The sequence below is a fragment of the Liolophura sinensis genome, chromosome 7 (assembly GCF_032854445.1).
Source record: "Liolophura sinensis isolate JHLJ2023 chromosome 7, CUHK_Ljap_v2, whole genome shotgun sequence".
NCBI classification, from domain to species: Eukaryota; Metazoa; Mollusca; class Polyplacophora; order Chitonida; family Chitonidae; genus Liolophura; species Liolophura sinensis.
In genome coordinates, this window is record NC_088301.1 from 27,731,801 (window position 1) to 27,747,387 (window position 15,587).

At 39.3% G+C, this 15,587-nt stretch overlaps 1 protein-coding gene across 1 annotated transcript; it reads left to right on the forward strand.

The window, feature by feature from the left end:
* The first annotated feature begins 922 nt into the window (after positions 1 to 922).
* On the forward strand, positions 923 to 12,335 carry LOC135471684 (prolyl 4-hydroxylase subunit alpha-1-like). The gene is made up of 11 exons (XM_064750999.1): positions 923 to 1,246; positions 2,066 to 2,117; positions 3,052 to 3,203; positions 5,017 to 5,178; positions 5,694 to 5,749; positions 7,734 to 7,824; positions 8,594 to 8,638; positions 9,286 to 9,366; positions 10,283 to 10,348; positions 11,330 to 11,426; positions 12,003 to 12,335. Exons 1-11 carry the CDS (start codon positions 1,187 to 1,189, stop codon positions 12,083 to 12,085), a joined length of 945 nt encoding a protein of 314 aa, XP_064607069.1. The 5' UTR covers positions 923 to 1,186; the 3' UTR covers positions 12,086 to 12,335.
* Positions 12,336 to 15,587: the final 3,252 nt, after the last annotated feature.

Consider the following 15,587-nt stretch of genomic DNA (forward strand, 5'->3'; position numbering starts at 1 on the left):
CATTTCCAAAACAACGTTTAACACTAACTCCCAAAGACAAAGGTGTGTAAGAAATTATACAAATAAGAAATAAAACCGGTAACACACAAAAGAGAAGTGGTCATCAGTTTTCAATGATGCCGGGCAGGCAATGAATATTCCAGGCATGAAATCCGGATCAAAGCTCAAATTCGTAGTCCGTACTTTTTTATGCACGACGTTATACCCCAAGCATTCAATCACTCACTCACTTTACCAAGTTGAGGTAAACTTAAGGTAAAAGACTTATAAGTAAGATTGAACAACATTACAAGCACAAAACTGGATTCAACCTGTTGCCAATATACAGAACATTGACCACAGATGGATCAAATTAGGTCTCAAATGACACTTCAGTGATAATATAAAATCTCCTTGCTCAACATTTACAACAGTAGAAAAATATGTGCATGTACCGGGAAGCCCGGTGCAATGCCACTTTGAGTGAATTGTACTGACCTTGCCCTTGAAATCTTTGTTTGGATTCAATATGCATTATGACATTGAAGTGCCATGAGCAGTTGGAGGTCAAACTGGTATTTTTCTATTAAACGTTTTTCTCTCTCTCAGCAAGAACATTTTGTAAAGGTTTTGCACGACATTTGTCCATCCAGAGATCCATGGAGAGATCGTGTGATGAGGTTTTTCAAAGGAGTTTCATCCACAAGTTCAAACGCCGTTTAACCCCTGGTGATTCTTCGCTGACCTATACTTTCACGACTGCATGTGGGGCTGTATAGGCATGGAGCGACGTCAATCAGACAACTTCAGTGCGAAAATCAATGTACGTGCACACACGTCTTCTCATCCCAGCACAAGTTAACAACCTAGAAATACGCCATTATCATCGCAAAAAAAGTGGTGACTGAATTTTCATAAATGTTATTCTCTGTGTACAGATGTTGAAAGAGCCCTGTACAGGTGTCAGCGTCGGACGATGTGGCCGCGTGAGAGTGACGTCTCAGATGCGGCTATGGCGCTTTGTCAGATTGTCACGTGTGTACAAGCTTGACACCGATGACGTCATCAGCGGACACCTGGCTGACACAACTACGGGCTCACTCACGTTAGATGACATCCTTACATCGCAGACGTTGCAACTGACAACGGATTCCATTATGAAGCTGTACAGTGGCTCAAATCCGGAATAGCAAAGGCCAAAGAGTCCATGGCAGATGAGGCCACAGTCATCAAATTGTACAGAGAACTGGCAGGTGCATATTACCAGGTATGATCAGTATTTCCACGTGCAAAAGAATTGTAAAATATATTGTTAACAAAATACTAAACTGCAAACACGTGTTACAATCAAAAACTATAAGACAAATGCTGTAAATTTACCATAAACAATATATATATATATATATATATATATATATATATATATATATATATATACAATATATCCTGAAGTTTTAACAGTTTAAACTGTAACAAAGCACACGGTATGAAACATTTCACTATAAAGACTGTGCTGCAGCAGAAGATGTTAAAATGTAGAAATATACTCTTAGCTTAAACGATAAACTGTTAACATGAAAACTGTGGGGAATCGAAAAATGTGAACAATGTAATTACCAGAATGAAATCAACACACTAAAAATAAACAGGAGTATCTCCTTTAGCAAACTTTGACAGACTGAAGTTAATTTTATATATGGTATACAAATAAATTGTTCGGAAACCCTCAGAATTAAAATAAGTATCATTTACAAGAAATAACGGTGAGTCAGGAAGTGTGTCGACATACATGACAGTGTTATTACTATAAGACCCTGTTCTGCGCACCACACAGTAGATATCCTCTAAGTATTAATGTATTTCACGAAGCCTCATCATGTTGACAACATTATCATGTTGAATCCCTTCAACAACATCACTCAACCATCAATGCAATGGGATTCTGTTGTATACGACTGTGATCTATGGTAATACAATTAAAATGTCATTATTTTTGGCTGAAGTGTCATCTTTCTTAAACCGTTCTTCATTCTTGAACCGTTCGCCATTCTTTATTTTGTTCTGTTTTTTTTTTTGTTTTTTTCAGGTCCAAATGCCATCCGAATCTGTGAAATTGCTTCAGGAATGCTCCGCTTTATGTAAGTACAATTGCTGTTGCTGTGCTCTAGGGCCGATTTAACACCAAAGTTTGGATCACTTGAGAATGTTATGCGGGGCCTCCGTGGCTCAGTTGGTTAGTGCGCTGAGGCAGCGTAATGACCCAGAAGTCTGCCACCAATGCGGTCGCTGTGAGCTCATGCTGGCTTCCTCTCCGGCCGTACGTGGGAAGGTCTTACAGCAACCTGCGGATGGTTGTGGGTTTTCCCCGGGCTGTGGCCGGTTTCCTCCCACCATAATGCTGGCGCCGACGTATAAGTGAAATATTCTTGAGTAAGGCGTAAAACACCAATCAGATAAATAAATAAATAAATAAATAAAATGTTATGCTAAGACAAATTTGAATTTCTTGGGAATTAGGCTGTGTTTGTGGAGTAGATTCCCGACGCCAAATGCACATTGCCATTTCTGATTTTTTTTAATGTTTTTCAATTTAAAACTCGCAAACACTGCCTATTTATTAAAACGATTGTCTTAAGATTACATTGTTCAGGAGGTCAAAATATTTTTTCATAGGGTCCAAAAATAAGTTCTAATGAAGTATTTCAGTTTATGACAGAAGCCAAAAAATGGCTTCTTGGCATGAGACCCAGGTCCTGAAACTTTGTAAAGACTCACATTAGTGTGGGGTAGGGTATAAATTAATAGCGCTACGGTCCAACTGGCAGGCAGTATATATTTTGTGGTCTGTAAGTTTACGCTCTAAACATGGTCGCCCTATTCCCTGATAAATTTGATTTATTCATTTGAGATTGTCGATATTTATGTACGCATGCTTTTAGAAGGCACGCATGCTCCATACTTTTCGGAAATAAAAAACAAAAATCATTTTTATGTATACCAATATAATTGACAGTAAAATGCTCACATGATGTTACCAAATGGCTATATTTATGTTTTGCACGTGATCACTAGATCCTGAAAGTAAGTCTGTGAAACGAGAACTTCAGTATTACAAAGAAAGAAAGGAAGATGCAACGAAGACGGGGGAGAACTCTAAGCTTGCACCTCGCGTTTTAGGGAAGGCTGTGACTGCTTGTGAACAGCTATGTCGAGGAGAAAGTCAGGTTGGTAGAAATAAAGGACTGCATGGTGTTTAAACTCAAGAAAATTACCGAGTTAGGTGCACGTGATAGAGGGGTGGGGTGCTAAGGTTCAAACAGCGTTGTGACGTATGGCCCCACACTACTTCACCTTCCTTATCGTAGCGAGTCAAGTATAGCATTATGCCTGGTCCAGGCTTTTTAATTAATAAAATGTATGCGGGAGATGGGGTGGATTCAATCAGTGGGAAGGGAACGGGTTATGACCGAGTGATTACCTTCCAGATCACCTATAGGTCACACCAGACAGGGGTTCAATGCCATTCTCGCGCACGGATACCTACATGCTTCTTTTGGGAATTGATGGCAATTAGTGGTCAACGGTGATCTCGTGTGTGATCTTGCATGAAGCTTACCTCCGCTTGCCATCCACTGGTGCGACATAGCTCACACGTGAAAAAGTTTGTCAGTCTAACTTCCCTACGGTGGGTTTACTTCGGATCTCTGGTTTCTTCCACCAGCCAGGATTTCTGATTTCTTCAACCCATAATACACTGGTCGCGATCGAATAAGTAAAAACTTCTTGATTGAGGCACTGAATTCAAACAAATAAATATATTAGTCAAGGGGCATCTGATCTATTTATCTGATTGGTGTTTTACGCCGTACTCAAGAATATTTCACTTATACGACGGCGGCTAGCATTATGGTGGGTGGAAACCGGGCAGAGCCTGGAGGAAACGCACGACCATCCGCAGGCTGCTGGCAGACCTTCCCACGTGCGGCCAGAGAGGAAGCCAGCATGAGCTGGACTTGAACTCACAGCGACCGCATTGGTGAGAGGCTCCTGGGTCATTGCGGCCGGAGAGGAGGGACATCTTCTGGTGAATCTTGCTAAACTCCCGCTTATATAGTGAGTGGTATAATCAAGCAAGCCAAGTATGGAGATGAAGGTATAGACGGCCTTATTAGCGCAATGATGTTAAGCCGTTCACATAGTCCTGTGAAACCATTAACAGTATGTCGTCATTCACAAAGAGCATACTAATGCTTCCATATACAACATGTATTTCCTATAAAACTACCGACACCGATAGCACAGTTGGTGAAGCGTTCGCTTCCGGAGACTGTAGATCCAAGATCAGTCCTGGATCACTCCTAAGAAGTTGTAACTTCCTGGCTTGGCGTTCAACATTAAGGGGATAATGCAACGACTGGTTGACCCGTATCAATATAATGGTTCGGACAGAGCGGCTTACTTGCCTTCAGTAAGTCTTTTCAGTGAGGCAGCACTAGATAAAAGAGCGGTGGAAATCCGTCCTGCAACAAGGAGGCACATGAGATGCACTCTAAGGATTACTTCGTCGTCACATGACTGAAAAATTGTTAAGTATGACGTTAAACCACAAACACTCACTCACTCACTCCTATAAAACTATCTATATACACCGCATCTATGTACAGGACATCATATACAGCTTACCAAATAACTTTCAATATGGTCGTCCTGCTGCTCTTTAAAACCTACTGTACCTCACTTTACAAACTTGCCCATCCACCAGCAGCATACAACTTTATGTAGAATATCCACCATGACGCTTACATCACACGATTCATTGTGGATGTGAATAATTGCAATAATCATTTTTCATAAAAGATATAGACCTATCCATTTTAGACCGTGCAAGTGGCTAACCAATATGGACATGCGTTTTGGAGATCAGTTCTTTTTGGCTCGACATTCCGCTTGATGGGGATATAATAAATAAACATGCGTATATTGTTTAAGTGACTGGTATCATCTTGTGTTCTATGTTTTTTGTTGTCCTATACCCAGTCCCAGAGGACACGTCCCCTATTTTGTCGTCTAAGGGCCACTGACTCCCCTTTTACGGTGATTAAAGAAGAAATACTGAGCTGGAAGCCACGGATCGTCATGGTCCACGATGTGTTAAGCCCACAACAAACAGAATATTTTGGAAATATTTCCTCAGATACGGTAAGTCTTGAAGGCTTCCATATATTGTAGTATATATATATATATATATATATATATATATATATATATATATATATATATATATATATATATATATGTGAAGAAATAGAGAAAGATCCCCTGGTGGAGAATTTACATAGGAACAAAAATAATAAAACGCCCTTTTTTAAGAAGGCGTTTTATTATTTTATATATATATATATATATATATATATATATATATATATATATATATATATATATATATATATATATATATATATATATATATATGTATATGCGTGTGTATTCATATTGTATGTACTTTCATATTGTATTCATATTGTATACACTTTCCAGTATAGTTCATCAAACAGTTCACAAGATTTAAATGAACGAAAGCATACATACCTGAATCAACGACATTCTTTTTAAGAATATTTAGTATTATTCTGCACTGAATTCATATTCAACTTTATCGTGGATTTTCCATTTTTGGCCTCTTTTTGTGCAACGAAGCCTGGATTTATTTGTAGGTCGAACGATCTGGGAGACTGGCATGGGCAAAAGAAACTACCGTCTCCAAAACAAGGTATGTTTGGTTATTTAAATTATTGGTCAATGTGTTGATAAACGCATTAAAAGTTCCTTAAAATTTTTGGAGATATACAAGCAAATGAAGGTATAGCAGAACTCGGCGGGAAAGCCACAACCATCCGTAGGTTGCTACCAGACTTTCCCAGTACGATCCGAGAGAAAGCCAGCATGAGCTGGACTTGAACTCAGAACTCATTGGTGAGAGGCTTCTGGGTCATTACGCCGTGCTGGTACGCTAACCACTCGGCCATTGATTTATTTATTTATTTGATTGGTGTTTTACGCCGTACTCAAGAATATTTCACTTATACGACGGCGGCCAGCATTATGGTGGGTGGAAACCAGGCACAGCTCGGGGGAAACCCACGACCATCCGCAGGTTGCTGGCAGACCTTCCAACTTACGGCCGGAGAGGAAGCCAGCATGAGCTGGACTTGAACTCACAGCGACCGCATTGGTGAGAGGCTCCTGGGTCCTCGGCCAATGAGACCTCAGTTTTACTAGTGCGTTATACCCTTTCGTAGTAGGGTAGGGAACAGGTGGTGTGGACATCTATCTCTTGGCACCGACCTGAATAATTGCTGAAAGTGGATTGAGTAGAAAATATATTTGTTTATTTATTTGATTGGTGTTTTACGCCTTACTCAAGAATATTTCACTTTTACGACGGCGGCCAGCATTATGGTCGGAGAAAACCGGGCAGAGCCCGGGGGAAACCCACTAGCATCCGCAGGTTGCTGGAAGACCTTCCCATGTAGCCTACGGCCGGAGAGGAAGTCAGCATGAACTGGACTTGAACTCACAACGACCGCATTGGTGAGAGACTCCTGGGTCATTACGCTGTGCTGTCGAGCTAACCAACTGAGCCACGGAGGCCCCTGAGTAGGAAATATATGATCTGTTGTTGAATGATTCAGTAAATATATAATATACAGCAGAATAAGAGGGGTCAAAGTGAATTTCTGTGAGGCATGCCTTCGATTATACACATGCAGCAACGCTCCACTCATACAGACACTCTGGCACCATACACTAAGATAAAATCATTTAAACGTAATGTTCATATTGGGGGATCACATGAAGCTGGAACTTCTGTTGTCCTTTATCTTAAGCTGAGATTCCATATACGCGGTATGCGGTTTGCGGTATACGGCACGCGGTACTCGGATACAGCATGCGGTATGCGCTTTCTCTGATTCCATTTATGCGGTAACCTATGCGTTTTCTTTCATTCATGGTGCGTTTTTATCAGAGCAAACATGTCGCATTCCTCCATTTCACGACGTGTGGCTTTAGAGCAAGATTCAGACCTTGCCATAATAGCAATGTCATATAAGTTGTTGCAACTAAAGAAGCGTAAAAAGAGAAAACACCGATGGTGGGTCCACAGTATTTTGCGGCAAAGAGCTCAGCAGGGAGCTTTCCATAACTTGGTCTCGGAATTGCAGCTGGATGGAGAAAAATTCCAACAGTACTTTCGTCTAACCAGAGAACAATTTAAACAAGTTCCGACCGCGTGTCGGGGAAACACCCCACCAGTGACGTCATTTCTTGGGATACCCTGTCCGATTTTGAAAACGCATACCGCACCGATCGCTACATGGTGCGATTGATTTTGCCGTATACGTTTCCGCATGAAAAAACGGATCCGCGACCGTACCTATGGAATCATTGCAACTTATTTTAACTATTTCGATTTTTTGCCGCGTACCGTATACCGCTACCGCATGTAAGGAATCTCAGCTTTATACCTATATCTTTACCTATATCTCCTTTATAGGTTTTAAATTCCACAATTGTATTACATGTTAAGCTCACGTACATAATTAACAGGCTCTGTACAAGTCAAACAGATACTCATCCACTATAGAATATACGGATTTAATTAAGTGTTTAGTTTTCTTTAGGTGTAAGTTTAAATAAGCTGTATTTCAGACTTTTTTTTACACAAAATTGTAATTTTTTGTTATTTATTTCAGAAAAAACAGGTACGAATTGGACGAAATAAGAACCAGCCTCGTAGACAAAATAATGAACGTGACTGCACTGACCAGTAAACGTTATTTACAGGTAACCACATTATCGTGTGTTATTGTTCTCAGGGTCTCATTATTTTTGATATTTTGGGTGTGTTGTTTTCTGATTTGGTTTTATTTTACCGCCAGAAGCCAGAAACAGTTGTCTTACTCATATTGTTATGCCATCAAAATACACTGCCAGTCTTCAGCCTCCTGAGAAAATTACAGCAAGCAAACTTATTATTGCTTATATCAAATGGTACAACTTATTATTGCTTATAACAAATGGTACAACTTATTATGGCTAATAACAAATGGTACAACTTATTATGGCTAATAACAAATGGTGCAACTTATTATGACTAATAACAAATGGTACAACTTATTATGGCTAATAACAAATGGTACAACTTATTATGGCTAATAACAAATGGTGCAACTTATTATGGCTAATAACAAATGGTGCAACTTATTATTGCTAATAACAAATTGTACAGTGGTATTTGGTAATAAATGGACCATATTGGACCAGTCAAGATTGTATAGATGTGTGATACATTAGGCAGGTTAAAACCATATGTTCTTCTACATATAGCTCCCAGCTTTGCATTCACGTAATAAGGTAAACGTTATAGAGCTAGGGAGAAAATATATAGGCCTAGTATGTTGATAAGGTTCATTTTACAATCTTAAGGTGTAAAGCCCTGGTAGCGAAACTCAACAAGGATGATGCAACGTATATTAGGAACATATTCCAATGTATGGAAAAAAATTTCTTGCCCAAAATAAAATGTTTATGTTTTTCTTTTCTTTGCTGACAGGCTGTCAATTGGGGCCTCGGCGAAAACATGAAAGTGAAAAAACTTGTAAGTACTGTATCTACATATGTATATATACATGTAATGTCTTGTATACCAGACTGAAAAATTGTTGAGCACGACGTTAAACCCCAAACAATCACTCACTCACTCTCGCATACTGAAAGATGCGTGGTAGATCCACGGTCAATCCTGGGTCGGGGTCACACCCAAAACCTTAAAAAAAGAGGAAGTTGTAACGCTCTCGCTTGGCGTTCGCTTGAATAGTGCAACGACTGATTGACCCATATCAATATAATGACTCGGGCGGGGCGGCTTACATGCCTTCGGTAAAAGCACTCGATAAAAGAGCAGTGGAAATCCGTCCTGCAACAAGGAGGCACATCACATGCACTCTAAGGACTCCTTCGTCGTCATATGACTGAAAAACGACGTTAAACCCCAATCACTCACTCACTTTCTCACTCACTCATCTTCAGATCTTACAATATATCACGGCTTCGGGCGATGGTGTCATTATAATACATATACAAGAGCCTTATCCACAGTATCAACGGTCCTAATTTGGTGAGAATATACGTAAACTGTGATAATATATTTTGTGACACTTCTGAGGGGTCAAGTGATACATGATTTATAAGACAAGTAATAACACATCCTACAAGACTATATTTTCTTTTATTTATTTCCAACAGAGAAGCAATTTGGATACCTACAACGAAATCGAATACGCTAAGAGATTTTATCAATTCCCAATTGCAAAATGGATGTATTTTGTGAGTATAGGCGTCTCCATATCCATTCATATTCAGAATTATTCAGAGTTTTGTAGTGTGCAGTGAACGTTCTAAATACAGCGTAGAACTGTAATCTTGTTTTGATGATTTCCATCAATGAGTAAAATGCATTCATGCTTTACATGTGAATTTAAAAGAAAACTAGCTCTCACCACTTCAGGGGCTCATGTGGGCTTGCCATCGGCTGAAAACGTGGGAAGATAGACTCAAGTGTTGCTTTAAAATATTTAAGCAGTTTGCCAAGGATGTATTAAGACTCCAGTGCTCATTTTGATGATTTTTTTTTTTTTTTTTTTTTTTTTTTGATTGGTGTTTTACGCCGTACTCAAGAATATTTCACTTATACGACGGCGGCCAGCATTATGGTGGGTGGAAACCGGGCAGAGCCCGGGGGAAACCCACGACCATCCGCAGGTTGCTGGAAGACCTTCCCACGTACGGCCGGAGAGGAAGCCAGCATAAGCTGGTCTTGAACTCACAGCGACCGCATTGGTGAGAGGCTTCTGGGTCACTACGCTGCGCTAGCGCGCTAACCGACTGAGCCACGGAGGCCCCTGCTCATTTTGAATAAATGTACATAATTTTTGTTATGTCTCGGTTCATATCTAAAGATTATAAATTTTTGATTTGATTTATTTATCTGATTGGTGTTTTACGCCGTGCTCAAGAATATTTCACTTACACGACGGCAGCCGGAGGAAACCGGGCAGAACCCGGAGGGGGGGGGGGGGGAACCCACGACCATCCGCAGGTTGCTGTAAGACCCCCCCACTTACGGCCGGAGAAAGATTATACATGTGTGTGGCTTTAAGTGCGAATATGCATGTCTATATTGAGCATTAGAAAGTAGTCGTTCAAAACATGTTGTGTATGAATCAAATAATTTCTCTTTCAGCTCAGTGATATCACAGGTGGAGACATAGTGTTTCCAGATTTAAACCTGAAGGTTCCGTCCATAAAGGTACGAGTCTATAGGTGACAAAAACTTGAACCCAAGTAAAACACAAGGAGTTTATATTGCATTATACTGTGTATAGTCAGGGTCATATCTAGATGAAATTGAAGGTCCAAATCCCAGACTGTAAAGGTAACATTCCTCTAACAGACCTCTAAAAATCGAAGCAGGTATCACTAAATAGACCACTTAAAACTATGCATAAACATAGTATCATTGATTTTTTTAGATTTTTGTGAAGAGTTAAAGCGCTCAAACATTTGAATTCTAAGGTGGGCTTTATGTACCATACTATCAGAGGTTAGGAACTCTGACGTTTTTCAACTCTAACAACCAGACTGAATGTTAGAATAACTCTACAAATGAGTGAAAGATTACTAAATAGTGTTCCCAGAAATTCCTTCATTCTTGTGAACATCAGGAAAAAAAGGTGATGTGACGAGATAACGTCAGTACGGCTCATAAAACCTACCATAGTTTTCAAATATTTGAATGCCTTTCAACACTTAAAAAATCTGAAAAAAAAAATAAATGAAAGTATTTTTACGCATAGTTTTCAGTTGTCTGTATGATGGACCTTACTTCATATTTTAGTTTTCTTTTACTTTCATCATCACCATGACTACCAGGAGTAATTATTTGTGTATAACAGCTTCTTAATATATTAACTCGATGTTTCGATGCGGATGGTTGCTTAGTTATAAAGGGATCGCCGTAAGGTATCCATAAGTAACAGCTCTTTTCTTTTGCTTATCGCCTGGTCCGAATTCTAAAGGCCAATGTAAGCAGTCATTTCACCCGTTATGGTAAATGAGAGAAATTATACTTCCGTGAGAGGGCAGACGGGAAATTGTGATGTTGACTTCGAGGGGTTTTTTTTGTTTTTTTTTACACTTTGTATTTCTTGGTTCTTGTGTGTTCTCATCACCGTACGGCCGAAATACTGCGTTAAACCCAGTCATTTGTTCTTTCTTTCACATTTTATAGGGCAGTGCAGTTTATTGGTACAACTTGAAACCAAACGGAGACCCAGAAACCAGAACGAAGCACTGCATATGCCCAACTCTTCTCGGATCCCCCTGGGGTGAGTGTAGATGTATTTGAAAAGCATACCTGTTGAAACTACATGGGCCTCTGTTGAGCTTACCATTGATTTTACCCCAGCATGTGCCAGTTACTTGGTCCATGACCCATGGTGGTTTAGCCAAGCTTGGCTATATACAGGTAGTTTGCAACTTTCACCATGCACCCATATCCCGTATATACAACAACTAACGAATACCAACAAGGCGAAAAAAGTTTCACTAAAAAATTAATATGAAAGTGCCAAAGTGATTTATACCCGATGTTTTCATTTAAAAGCGCACACTTTTGATTTATTAATTTATTTGATTGGTGTTTTACGCCGTGCTCAAGAATATTTCACTTATAAGACGGCGGCCAGCAAGATGTTCTTGAGAACCCAAGCCCACTATATTCTACCCTCGGCAAAGCTATATAACCATCTGTCAAGAAAATAAGACAATAATGTATGTACATATATAATAACGAAGAACTGGTGTTTAACTGGAAAGAAAAATTATATTTTATATTTCACTTAAATGAAGAAATTTTCATGACTTTCGTTTAAATCATAAATCCTTCGTTTTCTTTCTTGCAGTTTCGCCAATGAACCTGTTCGTTCCAAACAAGCTTGAAACAACATTTTGCGGACTCAACAGAAAATCAGCATATTCTTTATGAACTTCAACACGTCACATGCGGCATACCCAAATGTATACATTTAACTCATGATATATCAGTCACGGTATACGCAGCAAAGCTGCAACCGGGCGGATGTATACTGTCATATTGCATTAGAATCATTTGTTGTTACGTTTAAGAGCATCAAAATGTCTCTTTCACAGAATTGTTAATTCTTAGATATTTCTTCTAGGTACGGTATATGTGTGAATTTGTGTAAATATAGACGTTCGAGAATAAAACTATATGTCCAAGGAAGTTGATCTGTTGACTCTTATGTTTTCAAAACTATATACTGTTTAAATGACGAGACAACAAATGATAAAAACATATACATTATAGTTACCACGAATGAGGGTTAGAATTTCATGTGTATATGCTCATCATGTGGCTATAGAGGGTATGTGTCAGTGCGGTATCTCACTGCATAGTTGAAATGCAGAACTCAAAGTTTACACTATAAAATGCATCTCGGTGTCCATATCTAGGTCCTATGTATCTATGCACATACGTTTTGTCCTTAATAAGGCGTCGGAGTGGGGGGGGGGGCACTGCATGTCGGGGTTATTGTCTGGGGCGGGGTTATTGCCCGCGGGGTTTATCCACACCCGGCGCGGGGCTTAATATTAATTTGCACACTATTGTCTTTTTGAAAGGATATAGAATTGACGCTGATTGGTTGATAGTGGAGACAGGATTTCCTAGGTTAAATCTTGCACCATTAGTGACTCTTGTATTAATGTACCCTACGTAAAATTCATCTTTTAGGCAAGGTATAAACTGGTCTTGCCTATCTCTCACATGCACCAGCCAATCAGGATCGATTTTGTATCCTTTTAAGTATCGAAATGACGTGTGTATGAACTGATGGGTGTGAATTTAACCTAATTTGAGCGTTAATTTACTGTCCATGTATTTTGGTGTAGGTTTGGCATATTCATTGAATAAATATGCACACAGGCGTTGAAAACACATATTACTAATATACATATATTATAGGAGTACATTAAAAAAACATTTCTCCTCTCTAGTGTTGTACAGAAATGCATTGTGTTATTGAATACCAGTATGCAGTTTGTTATTCTCTATAAGTAGTTTCAACATTAGGTAAACATCGTCTACATCAATCAACTTCGTATCCTTATATGTATGTTACACGAGACGTGAGTTCAATCCCCTTCTGGGACATAGAATTTTCAGAATTATGCTGCTTCCGTTATTCACATGGCCTTGGTTGCAGTCCACCTAGAAATCAAAAATGGAAAGTATATACTTACATTCCATCACTGTGACGTAATGGTAATCACATGTGCGAGAGTTTGCCATTAATTCGCCAGAAGTCCGTGGTTTACTTTAGGCACCCCTGTTTTATCCATGCATACAACCATAATACTGGCCGCCATCATTTATATATGAGAAAGAATCGCGTTAAGCAGAAATCATGTAATTTAAACCAATGTAGATGTGATGGCGCCTCATGGCACAGTGGTTAAGATGTATTATCTTTCTATCTCAACGACAAACGAGGTGGACCGCTTGAGTGGCCTAATGGTTAGAGTGTCCTTTAGGTCGGGAGACTCGCCCTGCCACAAGGCAGACACAGTATATGTACACCCAAATAATGACTTCTCGATATATGACTGAAAAATTGCTAACTACGATTTTAAAGCCCAAGCATACATACATACGTACAGTACAAACGACCGAGGTGTTGGTTGAATCCCATGCGGCCTTCAGCCTCGGAAAACGATGTATCGATATACGCGTATTACCAGTTTGGTTGTACTTAAAGCTGTAGCTCGTTTGGCCGTATACGTGGTCTTACAAGAAGTTCATGGAGATCACTTGCCTTCGACCAGTATGAGATCCATCTGTACGCCACAACGACAGGACCAGTGGAAAAGATTGTCAGATGGTTACCAAAGGCCGATGCCTCTCTTCAGGAAGTCGGGGTTTTTTTTCAATCAAGCAAACATATAAAACAGATAAATTAAAGTCAAAATGTTAACAATTATCATTTATGTTCAAGAATCAACTGTGTTTAAATACATTCGGTAAACTTCATTTGAAAACCTATTTTGGGTCTTCCACATGTTAAAGTCAACATAAAGTCAACCACTAAACCTGAATTAATTAATAAAGTAATATTCCATAAATGTTGTAAAAATATTCAAAAAATTCTGCACCGCTTATCAACAAATAAATAGCAAACAATCGTCAGTACCTTGCCACTCACTTGGTGACGTCATTTTGCCATGTTATAATTATCTAGAATGACGTCACAAAACCTAGGGGCTCCGTACCATCGGTATTAAACAATGTGACAATGAGAAAATACAAACTAAAACGCCTAATACCCAACCAAAGAGTATCAGTTCTGTTCCGTGTTCAAAGGGCGATGTTTCGTTTAGGTTTGGCGTTCGGTCAGGGCGATGTTTGTGGACACAAGCGTCGTGTTTTAGCCGCCCTCCTCGTTCTTGTCCTGCATGCGTGTAGACATTTGGCCTAGCTAACTGTACCGACTTCAGGGATTTAACGGAACATTGCAGGACCATCTGATTGATAACAGAATCTTTCATTAGGGAAGATTTTATTATAACAAATCTGATTTTGCTAAGGAAAAATAAGGCAAAGTCACAATAATTTTCTTCAAGCTATGACTCTCCCCAGGCGGTTTTCTTGCCAAGCTCACCCTGACAAGTTACTGCAGTTTAATGGCCAAGATGTACGCATTGTGACACGGGCAGCCGTTCTCATTTCCCTTTTCATAAATATGTGGTTCAAATTAAATGCATCAGTTTAACACTTAAACTAACAACCAAATCCAATTTATCGATCTCTTTTTATCCACTATAAGAAACCACATTGACAATCGAGTACTAACAGGTCTTTTGACGTGACAGCCAATCATCACGTGACGCTTTCAGTGCTAGTGATTGGCCAAGTTCATAAGGGCTTCTACAACATGGCTACTCAGAGTGAATTGTCAGTGCCATATCCCCAATGCTGAACGTCATCTTCTCGGCTTTCAAAACTTTATAGCAATTTTTACACATTTTCCTGTGATAAGTGTGTCCTATATAATTTTTTCTATGAATGTATAGTGGCAGACTTTATGTTCACTTTAAACTGACTTGCTGACTTGTACAGTCGTATATATATATATATATATATATATATATATATATATATATATATATATATATATATATATATATATATATATATATATATAGGTGTACAGGCCTATTTGTTGGGGGTGTTTGCAGAGTTAAAAGTCTTAGCACACTGCAAAGATTTTTTGTTTCTTTTTGTTTTGTTTTTTTTTTTTACCCACCCTGCAGACAAATGCCCAGGGAGGCAATACAGTGGGCGTCACCATTTACAAAAGTTATCGCCCTTTGACCATACATTTAGCCAATAGCGAAATGGAAAAACAAGAACCATGTGCGCGCCTACAAACAAATGGCGGCTGTTTCACGTATGACATGGCGCAAAGGGC

Coding starts and splice junctions, on each gene's coding strand:
- LOC135471684 (XM_064750999.1), top strand. CDS start 1,187: ATGGCAGATGAGGCCACAGTCATCAAATTGTACAGAGAACTGGCAGGT. Junction 5,750..7,733: donor ACTACCGTCTCCAAAACAAG/GTATGTTTGGTT, acceptor TATTTATTTCAG/AAAAAACAGGTACGAATTGG. Junction 9,367..10,282: donor TTGCAAAATGGATGTATTTT/GTGAGTATAGGC, acceptor TTTCTCTTTCAG/CTCAGTGATATCACAGGTGG.